This window comes from Mastacembelus armatus, chromosome 3 (assembly GCF_900324485.2).
Source record: "Mastacembelus armatus chromosome 3, fMasArm1.2, whole genome shotgun sequence".
NCBI classification, from domain to species: Eukaryota; Metazoa; Chordata; class Actinopteri; order Synbranchiformes; family Mastacembelidae; genus Mastacembelus; species Mastacembelus armatus.
Window position 1 is genome coordinate 26193094 of NC_046635.1, and position 12999 is coordinate 26206092.

The 12999-nt window shown below is 39.5% G+C and overlaps 1 protein-coding gene across 3 annotated transcripts in view; it reads right to left on the reverse strand.

Annotated features, from left to right (window-relative positions):
- Positions 1-12999, reverse strand: part of znf536 (zinc finger protein 536) — a 133325-nt gene that overhangs the window by 62632 nt on the left and 57694 nt on the right. For all 3 annotated transcript variants that reach the window (XM_026294156.1, XM_026294155.1, XM_026294157.1), the window contains one exon: positions 7764-7922. In XM_026294156.1, coding sequence (XP_026149941.1) covers positions 7764-7922 — 159 coding nt within the window. The remainder of the gene's footprint in view (positions 1-7763; positions 7923-12999) is intronic.

Below are 12999 nucleotides of genomic sequence, written 5' to 3' on the forward strand. Positions count from 1 at the left end.
AAACAGAAAGGGAACGACAGGGAAAACAGTGAATAATTAACCTGATTATTAGATTGACTGGATATCAAAATCTATTTATTAGAGCAGCGAATGTGGACCCTAGGGTCAAGAAAATTAGGTCAAAAGAGTAGAGCTCACAAAAATGATATGCATTTCATTAACTTTTATGAAAGGGATATTTGGCAAGTGCCTCAACTGAGGTTGTCATCAAAATGCATGGAATTTCTAAGGCCTTAAAAAAGGATGAGGGAAAAGAATTGAAAAAAGTAAAATAAAAAAAGCAGCAGTTTAGAAAACTAAATAAAGCACAGGATGAAGTAAACTACAAAACATTGTGATAATGAACAAGCTCCTGTCTCAACCAGTAGTCCCATGTTTCGTTATATTTCCACAGTCATCAGCTCCCTTCCACTTGATGTGTGTGTGTTACTGCATGTGTCTGTACTGGGATGGGGGTGTGGAGTAGGCATTTGAATATGGGTCGATCCAGCTCGATCCAGCCCCGCCAAGTGAGCCATCACTCACGTCAGCACCATAAAAAACATTTCACCATATGGTGCTTTCAGTGCACTAAAAGAGATAATATTTTCAACTGACAACAAAACTGTCTCAATGCTATCTGCGTGTGCGCGAGCAGAGGGTGCGGCTAGGGTCTCTGCGTGGGTTTTTGTGCATATGTGCATGAACGTATCTGTGTGTGTGCCGGCATTAGGGTCATCATGCCTTTATTTTGGCCTTGTTTGCTGTCAGGCCTGTGCCTTGATGATGAGAGTTCAATTTCTCAGACGTTCCCAGTTTAACTGGAGAAGCATAAATCTCCCTACTACTGCCACACAGCAGTACACTGAGAATAAAATATAGTTGATACACTAAAAAATAACCCCATGAGTATTTAAAAAAAGAAAAGACAAAAAGAAATGTGCAGGCAACATATGTGAACCACATGCTTGTTGCACTGAAGCCCTGTGATAAAAAACAAAAAGATTCACTAAAGTGATTTATATTATGGAAAAAGAGGGGTGAATGTGTTGTGTAACATTTACATGTATTTATTTATGCTGCACATCCATATTCATGAATATTCTTGATAATGGTATAACACCAGCATTATTCTGCCAGAAGTGGATCTTCCATTGGAATGATACTTATGGTGAAATAGAACACATCCTGCTAGCAATTATAATAGGCTTGGAGTCTGGGCCAGATTTAGATTCATTAAACAATGAACAGAGAGAGAAAAAAATGCTAAGCTTGATTTTTTTAAATATATACACATAAAAAGTTCTCAGAGTGGAATTTCTGGTTCAGGGATAACAGTGACTGTGTGAAAAAAGCTGTAGATTGGTGGAAAAAGAAATAAAAGAGATGACTGTTGTGTTTTGTGTCTATGTACTTTCTATATATAGAGAATATGGCCATAAAATGTTTACATTATACACATGGAACCATTTTATAAAAGAAAAAAAGGCATTGTTACGCAAGGCTGGCTTGAATGATTTAAGTCGGGCTGTGTAGTAAATCATGGATATAATTAGCAAATGGCATACTGCTCAAGTAATTTATCATTATTTAGAGGGCACCATTCCAGAAAAGACTGTGCGATCTGCAGACCTACTGCAGAGTTCTCAAATAAAGGGCCACAAACACCAACTCAATACAATATTGATACAAGAGAGAAAAGAATAGGAGGGTATACAAAAGAAAATTGAAGGTAGAAATGCTGAAGAGAGGAGGGAAAAGGAATATGGGCAAAAAACAGAGCATGCAGAGACACATAAACCTGACTACAGAAACAGACAGATATCTTTTGTCTTACACTAGAGCGGCTATGAAGCAAAGAGTATATTTAAAATAAACCATATGAGATGAGCTTTTAACCCAATAAGTGTTTCTCCTGTGAGCTGCTGAACAGAGGCTCAGTGCTGATTTAATAAGGAAACGTCCCTGATGCAAATGATCATTCTCAATTCCTTTAACTGGACAAAATGATATTCTAGAAGCCAAATTAGACAGAAATTAGACTGATCTGATCTTTTTTCCCCTCCTCTGTCTTTTCTTTCCTTATAAGAGGTTGTTAATGTTCATGGGAGAAAAATAAAGATTAATGTATGAGCTACATGTCTAAAATGAGAATAAAAAGCATAAAAGACTGCTTATTTTACACTATCCTTTTATGTTTACAGAGCAAGACAAACTGAAAATAAATACCAATGCCCTCAGAGAGTGATCAGTTTATTCTAATTTCAAATTAAGTATTTAAATATATCTGGAGCGAGTGAAACAGATGACAAGTGCAGTTCTGCATCTATTTGTGTTTACGTATGTGTGTGTGCACCATTTGGAATGTGTGTGAACACATGTTTATGCATGTGTGTCAGCCTGAGCCTGTGTGTATGTATATGTGTGTGTTTGTGTCTTAGAGGGCCATTTGGACTGGCTAAGACATCTGCTCCATCATACGTCAGGGGCCTGGTGTGACATCTGGGGAATATACTGTATCCTGCCTTGCAACATTACACACAATTTACTGCTAAAGGTCATTATGTACCCGTTAATCCACTTTTAATTGATATCAGCGCAAACAGCACAACCTCCCAGCCACATGACAGATCACTGCCGACACAAAACCAGGAAATTACTATTTGGGAGTTAAAAATAGAGTAGTAAACTTTTTGCTGTTGTCCTTCTTCACTTTGCATTTGTTCCTAACATAGGTGAGTGATAGATGTGTAATAAACACACCACTCCAGCTCCCTCAGCTTTGACTTTAAAAACTCATAAACATCTAAGTGACACCTTTGTGGCTATACATGATTCATCTTCTACTTGTTGAACTGCGATCTGCTCTTTCACAGTATGTTTGTACTTCAGGTTGAATGTACTGATTGAATCTGGCTTTGTGTTAGTTGTGACAGCACCATAGAAACAAGTAAAGACAAATACCCAAAACCTATGCAGAGGGGCAATTAAAATGGCTTAATAGATATGACATACTAGAAGATGAATTTCTACTTGGCCAAAAGGATGGGAAAACACACCAGAGGGATGTCTGAGAGGCTGAATAATGGATAGAAGCTGTTTTACATCTGTTTTAAGTACATCTGCTTATGTTCATGGCTGGTGGTGAATCGAGAATGCCTCTAAAACTGTCAGGGTTAACAGTTCTACAGCCTCAGAAGGGAAGGTGACACCACAGATGCTCAGGGACTTTGGCTAAATGTGTCCACCCAATGGCAAATACGTTTTATTACAAAATAAGTCTGGGATTACACAATATTTTCCTTGCTGTCAATAAATCCTAGGAAGATAACACAACGAGCAAATTCCACCTCTCCATAGCCATGTTTTACTACTTCTTTGTTACGTCTTTCTGGCAGTCATCCTCAAGCATATCGTTCCTAAAGAAGACGTAAATCTGTAGTTTTTGGCAAATATTAATTAAAAAAGTAAATAGTACAGTTGTTTGGGGCTATTTTCAACTGTAGATTAATGGATAGTTTTAGTTTTAGTAGTATTTAAAGCACAAGAATAGTGTCTGTGGGTCTGACTTAGAGTATATTGCAGTGGTTACCGTAATGAATTATCCTGTCACCCAGTGCAACAGTTTTTCATTGATATTAGTTTTTACTGTTTTTTGGGAAAATAATGGCGATCTGTGGCGGATTAAGATCAGGATTTGAACACTTGATAGCAGAATCAATTCATTTTAGGTCAATCCAGGCATATTTTAATGTATCAGTATTGGCTAAAATAAAACAAGCCAAAACCCAATCCTTTCTTTTCAGAGTTGTACTGTGTTTTGTCACCTCAGCCTGCTTGAGTTGCAGTGCTGCTCTCCTTAATGACAGGTAATGCTGTTGCTAATTAATGTTAATTCTGTGACTAACCTGACAACAGGCCAAAATTAAATGTGTTTGTTGTCAGGTTAAAGCGCTATCTGCGGGCTGGTGCCTGTAAAGATCGTTTGTGAAATAAGAAGCTGCACTGTGTAACACCTCTGTACCAGTCAAAAGCTCGAACAGAGTAAGACTTCTCTATGGCAGATTGCATCATGTCAAAGTATCAGGTTGGACTCGAGATTGGCAGAAGTTAAAGGATTTAGTTCAGGATCAGCACCAAAAGCACTTTCCTGGATGCTCCACTCATATATAATATATCAATATATTGCCAGCCTAATCCTTTAGGTAAGAGTTTAGTGGTGAGCTGAGCATGCTGTGCTGGTTACACTGTCAGGATAAACAGCCAGATGAGGGGGAAAAAAAATCACACCATAAATAGGTATTTTATGTACTCAGGAATGTTCAAGTGTGCACCAAATGAAACGCTTAATGTATTATATATAGCTTTGTCATTGTATTGAAGCCACTAGAGATGGATAAGAAATTGAAAAAAGGTGTAATGTGAAAAATTAGGAGAAAGATAAAGTATGAGGAGAAAGGGGAGGAAGGAGGGGGCAAAGGAGTGGGAGGAATGGAGAGGGAGATCACAGGTCCCAATTGATTCATCCTGATTACAAGGTTAGGTTAAGGTTAAGTGACATGGGCAGGTCCTGCCTCTCCTCTTTTTTCTTTCTCCTTCTCTTTGTCTCCCCCTCTCCTCATTTAAAGGTGAGCAGGGACTCTTATTGGTTATGTGGCCCTGCCTGAAGTTATGTGTGGCTATTGTCAAGAGCGAGGACCTTTTTATTTTTTACACACAGCTGCTTACTGCTAAATAGTGCCTTGTCCAGAAGGGGACAATCTGGGCCTCTAATTGCTGTCACTGAAGCCTAGATTCATTATGTGACTTTCCCATTAAAATGTGAGCATTAATTTGTATAATGAAATATCACCCTCTGCAGTGTGTTCATTAGCTGTGGCCCCACACTGTAGCACCACAGCCGCACAATGTTAGCTACCTAGAAAACTGTGGTTAATTTTGCTAATGGATATTTTCCCACTCACTGTTCAAGAAGAAATTAATACTGTAACATTAGCTCTTTAACTTTTGGATAAATTTAAATTCACTTCATTCCTTTCAAGCTGGTGTTAGTCGCTCATTAATCTCCGTGTTGCGTTGCACAATACTGCCTCGACCGGCTTGGTAAGCAACTCTATTGTGTCACTCACATTGCATTAGGATGAAGGGGAGCTCGGCTGTCATCTGTGAATTTCTCCACATTGTCACCAGAGCACAGAGAGGATCTTTAGCTGCTGTAAAAGTCATCTGGTGGATGTAATCAGGGTTTCACAGTGGAGCTAGTGTGATTAGGTTATAGGAATGATTTAAAGGCCACATTCTGGCAATGCATCAAGCTGTTTTTCTCTCCACGTGTAGAACTGTATGCTAACGCTGTGCTTAAATAGGCCCACATCCAAAGATACATTCCATTCCAAAAGACAACATCCTTCCTAACCTTTCTCACTTTGGCTCCTAGGTGAAGACGGCTCCATATTAAGCCTTTTACTTTACTGTTTTTTCGAGATATTTGTTGATAAATGTAAAATATACAGTGTGGATGAAATTAGATGGGCCTACTTGTCTGTGTGTGTGTTTGCCAAATGAATTAGTGCCAGGCCTGGGTTGAGGTCTCCACCTCCTCCATGATAAAATATGGCCCTCCTGGGTATCCTTACAGTACTACTCAAAGCAGACATAATTCAGCTCTCTCACCACCAGATAACAGATGCCCCAGGAAAACCACCACTGCCTCATTGTGACCTGGATGCACTATTTAACATAGGAATACTAATTATGAGTATACACCAGACATGTTAGCATGCTACAGTGTAAAGCTTTTCCTTTAATTCCTTTCCAGATCTGAGCTACAGTATGTCACTCTTAATAAGGAAAGCAAAGGGGGGTTACAGTATGGGTGGTCTCTCATTCTGTATTTTAAGTGCACGAAGAAGGAAGAGAAAAGCAAAGGAGACAGAGAAGGAGAATAGAGAAGAAATGTTATTGATTTTTTTTAGCTGTAAGGGATTTCCATTTTCAGTGGTGAGTATTTTAGCTTCAGCGTCTTTTCTGGCATCCGAGGATTATGTGATAGTGAAGTGTAGAAACTAACAAAAAGGTCAGGATGGTCAGAGTCATCTTTTCAAGAACATCTTGAGGAACTGAGGAGTACGGATCATTGATTGACAGAAGGGTAATTACTCTAAGTAATTACATATTTTCTTTTCTTGTGTTCACATGATTGTGTGGGGTCCACTGATGAAGCCTATTTACAGAAAAGCATAGACTGTTTCTCCATTATCTTCACAGATTATGTCTATGTTTAACTATATTTGTGCACTATGAATGTAGGACAGAAACCTTCAGAACACTTCCACAAGAAAAATATATTTACTGTGAGTTAGAGTAACTTAGTGTGTGTCTGGGAAATTCTGATGAGCATTGTTTTTTAGCATTTTATAAACAGCCCAGCATCTCTAGGAAAAAAGTATAAAAATATAGGATGATTATGATTTATGTCCAAAGTCAATGATTCATGGTCAGTGCCAGAAGGCAGTGTCCTTGTAGTGAGTTGGAAAGTAAGGGCTGTGGATGAGTGTTTTCTAACCCTAACCATACCTCAATCTTTCCTTAACATTGAAACATTAGTTATAGTAAATGTTCTCCATTATTAGTCTTTATATCACACTTCGTTCGTTCCAGTGCGGAAACACTAACTCACTATGAGACAAACTGACAAACCAGCTAGAACCAAGTGTCCTTGTTACAAGGTGTCCTCTGCGTGGTCTAATTGTGACTTTAACCTGGATAGTCAGTGGGGCGTTCATACCTTGCAGAGGGTTAGAACCCTGGCCACTGTCTACAGTCCACATCATTACTCTGACTGCAGCCTTTACTTCCCAGCAACAACCAGCGAACGGGTTATCACAGACCTGTCTAAGCCCTTGGTGAGAGTTGAATGGGTAGAAAGTACACAGTTCAGGGGGTTAGGATGCATCACTGAAAAATAAAACTAAATCTATTAGGCACGTCATCTCACGCATATCCCTAAACTGTGGACAGGCTGGCTTTGTTTTGGCTTGAAAGTTATTCAGAGTTAGAGAGTGTGAAATTGCCCTCTGAGTGATGTCATCAGAGGACACTGAACCCTTATTGTGTTAATTAGAGCTCAATGAAATGAGTATGAAAAAACACAGAATAACAATGGCCTTAAGCCTCTTGTCAGAAACACTGTCAGGAAATGCATATATTTTTGTGAGTAGTTTTATTTATTCATTTTTATGACAAGCTGAAGAAAACACGTGACAGTGCACCATCTGATAAAAGTGCACAGAAAATATCACTAGGATTAAATTTGAAGGACAAAAGATGATTTTAATTTAGTAAGAATGATAGTATGTGTTGATGAACAGGCATCACTGGGTTGTAAGGCAATGCTTATTTCCAGGACATTGTGATTCTTTTTTTCCATTCTTTCTTGTCATTTAGTGGTCTAGAACTGTTTGTTAACATAGTACTTTTTAGTCTGGCATTAAAATAAATCCAGATTAAGGATTCCTAAAGACAACTAAAGCAGTATTCATCAATTACAAAGCTAATATGGAATCAATTAATCTGCATCATATCCATCATATCAGAGGCAGATTGACTCCAATATCTGATTAGGCCAATATTCATAAAACAATATGTCAGTCTAATCCCAGATGGATTGTCAGTACAAGTAGTAAAGTAAATTTTGCATGAAGTACAATAAATGTTTAATTGCTGGCGAAATGCACTCCATGTCTGTGCTTGGCTGGAGAAGTGGTTTCCTTATACATACTGACCTGTGTGTATCCGTAGATGGACTTTAAGATGATGGGAGGTGCGGAAGGACTTGCCACAGTAGGGGCAATCCTTGGAGGATGAGCCCAGGCTCCGCTCACGATGCTGGGATAGGGGCGGCTGAATGCTCCCAGCTGCCTTTCCCAAGTCCTCCCCAACATCTGGAGCAGACACAGAGACAGCACAAAGAGGGAGAGACAAATGGAAGGTGTGTTAAGTGCCACTTCAAACCAACCCTCCACACATCACAGCACATTAGATTTTTTTTTTCTTTCTCCTCTGACTGTCTCTCATTGTCCCTTGTTTCCCTTACTCAAATGTGCGAACACCACACAAAGTCAAATGCATCAAACGGGTTCACGGGCAGCGCTATTTTCCTTGCTGACAGAACGCTGACAGTTCATAAGCTTTTCAGTTTCTTCAGAAACACCATAGTCCTGAGATACACCCCCCTCAACTCAAACACACACACACACACACACACACACACACACACACACACACACACACACACACACTCTCACCATCACTGCCGCCTCTCATTTCTCCTTCTGTTTTTCTTTTTTTAACCTTGCTATCATCATCATTCCTATTACGCATATGCTGGATTACAGTGAAAATTAACAATGCACACTGAGACAGAAAAAAAAGAAAAAAGAGACACAGAAATTGGACTATGTCAGCATCCCAAGATCTCCTCACATCTCTTGCAGCAACCTGATTTTGACAGGTAGCTGTCAGAGATATGATAGGGTGATAACGGTTTTGACCCCGCCCTCTGCCACTTCCTCCGCACACCAAAAAACGATGATGCGCAGTTTAGTACAGAACAGCAGTCTGTTATCAACACAATCACCTTCTGCATAAGTATCTAAAGATGTGTGGAGACAACCTGGGAATGTGTTGACAGCAGCATAATCTAAGGTGAGGGTGTCATCATCAGCCTGTACACAATGGCCTTGTCGTACAGAAGGTTAAGAGCCTGTGATGAGCTGACAGTCATAAGATGTGCAGAGTTTAAAGGCCTAAGCAACACATTTAAATTCAAAACACTCTGGAAAAAAAGGGAAAACAACCTGAAGGAAACAAATAAGGAATACACGACAGATGTTTGATATGTCTTGTATCTTGAAACTGATAAATTAAAAAATATCTGTACTAGTTTTAGAGCTTTGATGGCCATTACTGCACAAAAGGATCAACATCACCGCATTCAGTGCAAAACTGTCAGGACACTTTACAGCAAAGCAAAAATTTCTGTTGAAATATTATTTGTTCTTTTGATTTTGGTGCTTTCTTTCCTCTTTTTTGTGCAAACTACAATTTCTGTATCAAAATTTATTCATCTGAGATGTGTACTGGTATGTAAATGAGCCAGTCAGTGCAAGAAGTAGTAAACTCAACAATGTCAGCGACCTCTTCTTTGCTGACATTAAAGAAATGAAATGTACAGACAAATCCAGTCTGTGGCAGTCATGTCTATATTTCATCATAAACACTCATAAAGAGACTGTGGCCTCCATGGTAAAAAAAAAAAAAAATTACTTAGCGTGTCAGTATGTGTCTGACCGAAAGAAGCACAAATACAGTTAAAAATGTTATTTATTTTCCAATCTGGTGCGTGATTTGGTATGTGCATAGAGAGGAGGAGACGAAACCAGAAATAAAGAAAAAGAATCAAAATCGAGCAACCATGCTGCACAATAAGGAAGATTTTTTAACAGTAGCCTAATCTTTTCTCTTTTCTGTCACTCCCCACCCCATTCCACCCCTCTTCTGTTGGGGAGTCAAATAAGGTTTACAGAATGGAAAGACCCAAGTCAGCAAGTCCTCTTCCACAGTGACACTAAACACACAACTCCATTCAGCAACACTGCTATCAGGCTGAAGGCTATTTATCACAACTGAAACTGAAAGGCAACCTAAATGTAAGTCTGTGACAATACACAGATACTAAATACCAGATGCTTCTACTCGGGCTTGGCAAGTGTGTGTTTTAATTCTGTGAACAATCGAGGAAACAGAAGCTGGGAGACAGTTTGGTTTTTAAAAGCAGATGTTAAACTGTGGATCTCAGTTCAAAATTAGCTCGCTTTTTGCATAACTCTAAGCAATGTGTGACAGCACAAAGAGTAAGAAGAGCAAAGAGAGGAATGGAGAAAATGCACAAGCAAAGAAAATCCTATACAGAGGGGGAATCAACATCGTTGTCCGTTATTTACTAACGGAGTCAATCTGCCTCTGATATAACAGCGTAGTGATAAGGACCAATGATTGACCTTCCAAAAATGAAAATAAATGACAACTAATAATGGTGGGTTTTAAAACAGAAAATTATAAATAGTAGTGGGTTTCAAAATCCACCAAAATCTTACACCTAAATCCACTTGAAAATTGCTATATTTTCAAGGAATTTTTTACATGCGATGCAAATTGTATTGAATATAGAATGCATGTAAAATATCACAGGTTAAAATATATTTCCTGCATAATTTCAGTACCCAGTGAGTATATCTAATGTGCTATGACTGTATTCTTTTAAAATTTCATTTGACTGCATTTAAAAGACATCAGGTAGACAGAAAATAAATAAATAAAAGCAAATACAATTCCCCCAGCGCTTACTCCAGGACTGCACCATACTGTAGCCATAGTTGCCTCCTCATAAACATATTTTGAGCAGTCTACTGTACAGATCCCTTTTTGGCAAAGAGTCCCCAGATCGTGTAACAGACACTGGCCCACCTGCCCACCCCAGATGGGGCTAAAATTAAAAAATCCAAAACACAGATTAGAAGCAGGACAAACACCAGACTACACTTCCAAACACACATATATGCACACATACACACACTCTGCATGTCTGTCTCTCACTGTCTCGCACGCATAAAAGAACACACACATCCTTGTGTGTCAGGGTTAATAGTGCACGTGTAAGAGGAAGACACACTACTGAGAGGATGAGAGTGTGCTCTCCTGGCGTATAACAGCTCTTCAATAATAAATGGGCTTCACACATTCAGTATTCACTACAAAGAAAGGTAAAGCAGAACTTTGTGCTTTCTTGTTCTTGTGAGTGTGTGTACATGTGATATGAGTGTATGTACACATGCACCTATAGGTATGCAAACATGTTTGAGAGCACGTCATTCCCATATACTAGCTGGGTGTCCAGCATGCTTGCCTTTAATCAGTTGACTGATCCACAGTTTTTAATGTGGCTGTTCCAATTACTGTAAAAGTCATCCTGCTCCATATAACCACAAATATTGACACTTTATTGCACAACACATTTATGACATTTTGAAGGTCACCCTGTATATTAGGCATCATCGTTCACAGCTTGATGTGTGACGTGAGGAAAGACTGTAGTGCGCCTGTTGACACCCAGCTTTAACTATCCTACCACTGATTTTTGTTCCTCACCTTCCATCTTTTTTTTCATGCAAAGAAGACTCACTGTAGGAGAAGCAACATTAAAGTGATTTTCACAGGTGAACATTTGGCTTTTTTAAAGGCCAGCTATTACTACTGTTTCACTTTTCTTACAATTAGGACACCTGACATTTTTATACTGATGTCCAGCATTCTTAAATTGTACCGCTTTCATCACTACAAACTGCTAGAATTTTGCACTTTAAAGGGGAAAAATGACAGTAGGCATCATCATCATAAGACACAAAAATATATACTTATAAAAACTGTACATATTTAGCAACTATCAATGGTTAAAGGTGTGAATGTATCATTGCCTTCATTTTTTGAAGTGCCTAATTTTATGAAATTTTGGGATATGTCATTTTTTAATTTGTTTTCCTATGAAAAGCACTTTGTAAAATGGGCATTAAATATGCTTAATAAATAAATATTATTATTATTGTAAAGATTGTTACACAGAAGATTGTTTATGAAAACATATTTAAAAATATGTAACAACCAAAGAGTTTTAGTCTGTTGTCTATGAACCCCTCACTTGCCTCTACCACAGGAAAAAACATGACAAACGCAGAACTGTGACTGTACTGCTACAAGAATATCACAGAGGGGAAAAAAGAGGAATACATGTATAATTCAGCTGTATCTGATCTGAGACCAGCTCCTCTCCCCTCTGCCTTTACTGGTGTCACGGCGGCGTAATGGAACATGCCAGAACAAAGGCTCTGAGATCAGATTGGAGCAGAGTTGAGCAGGCCATCTGGGAGGCAGGCTGAGTATCAGTCACTCTGCCTGCTGTCTGCTGCACTCACACTCATGTACACACACTTCCCCTCTGACTAACTGTGTGTGAGAGTGCCACTGTGTGTGTAAGTGTGTGTATAAGACACCTCACTCACATCCAACTGCACGTCATCACGATCTTACACTGAAGCGACCGATGCATCACTGCCATGGGAATAAGCCACTAGGGCAGCCCCCAACGACTGACTGACAAATACATAAATTGATTAGGATCTTTGTGTGCCTATGTGTGTGTGTGTGTGTGTGTGTGTGTGAGGGTGTGTGTGTGTGTGTGTGTGTCAGCGTTCATTTGGGTACCCTTGGGATAAGGCAGGCTGCCTACTCCCTTACAGCGGCCACACCCAGTTCTTAATGGAGGAAAAAAAATAAATACAAGAAAAATCATCAACAACAACAGCAAAAATAAACAGCAAACCCAATGCCTGTGTGTGCATATATGGTGCCGGGGGTGCGGGTTGAACGGGGGAGGAGGGTTGCCAGTTCTTAATGGTGCTCTTTCAATCACACTTTGCACTCTAAACGTTCTGTGGTTTTGATTAGTATGATATCACTTTCAGGAAATAAAACTAGAGGGGGAAAAAAGCATATCAGTCATAAAAACACAAGATGTTTTGCGTCTTGCTCAGCCATTATTCTAATGCATCACGTGACTCCTGTCGAAGCCCACCGGCCTCTCCCCGTAGCCAAATAACTGACAGGGGGGAGCAGGAAGGTGGTGGGGGGTAGTTGACGGAAACAGTTTGAAAAGGGGGAAGATATTAAGAGAGATTGGGTGAGAGGGAGGGCGGCAGGGGAAAGAGAGAAAGAGTAAAATGTGATGACATCATTTGAAAGGCATTAGGCTTTTAAAAATGCGCCCGGGGGGACTTGATTTCCTTACACCAGAGCAACACAACACCATCCGGCCTGATGCTCGCTTGCTCTCCCTTTCTCTCTCTCTCCCTCCCTGTCTTTCTCTCATACACACACTAAAAAACACACATCTCCCAACACCCCCTT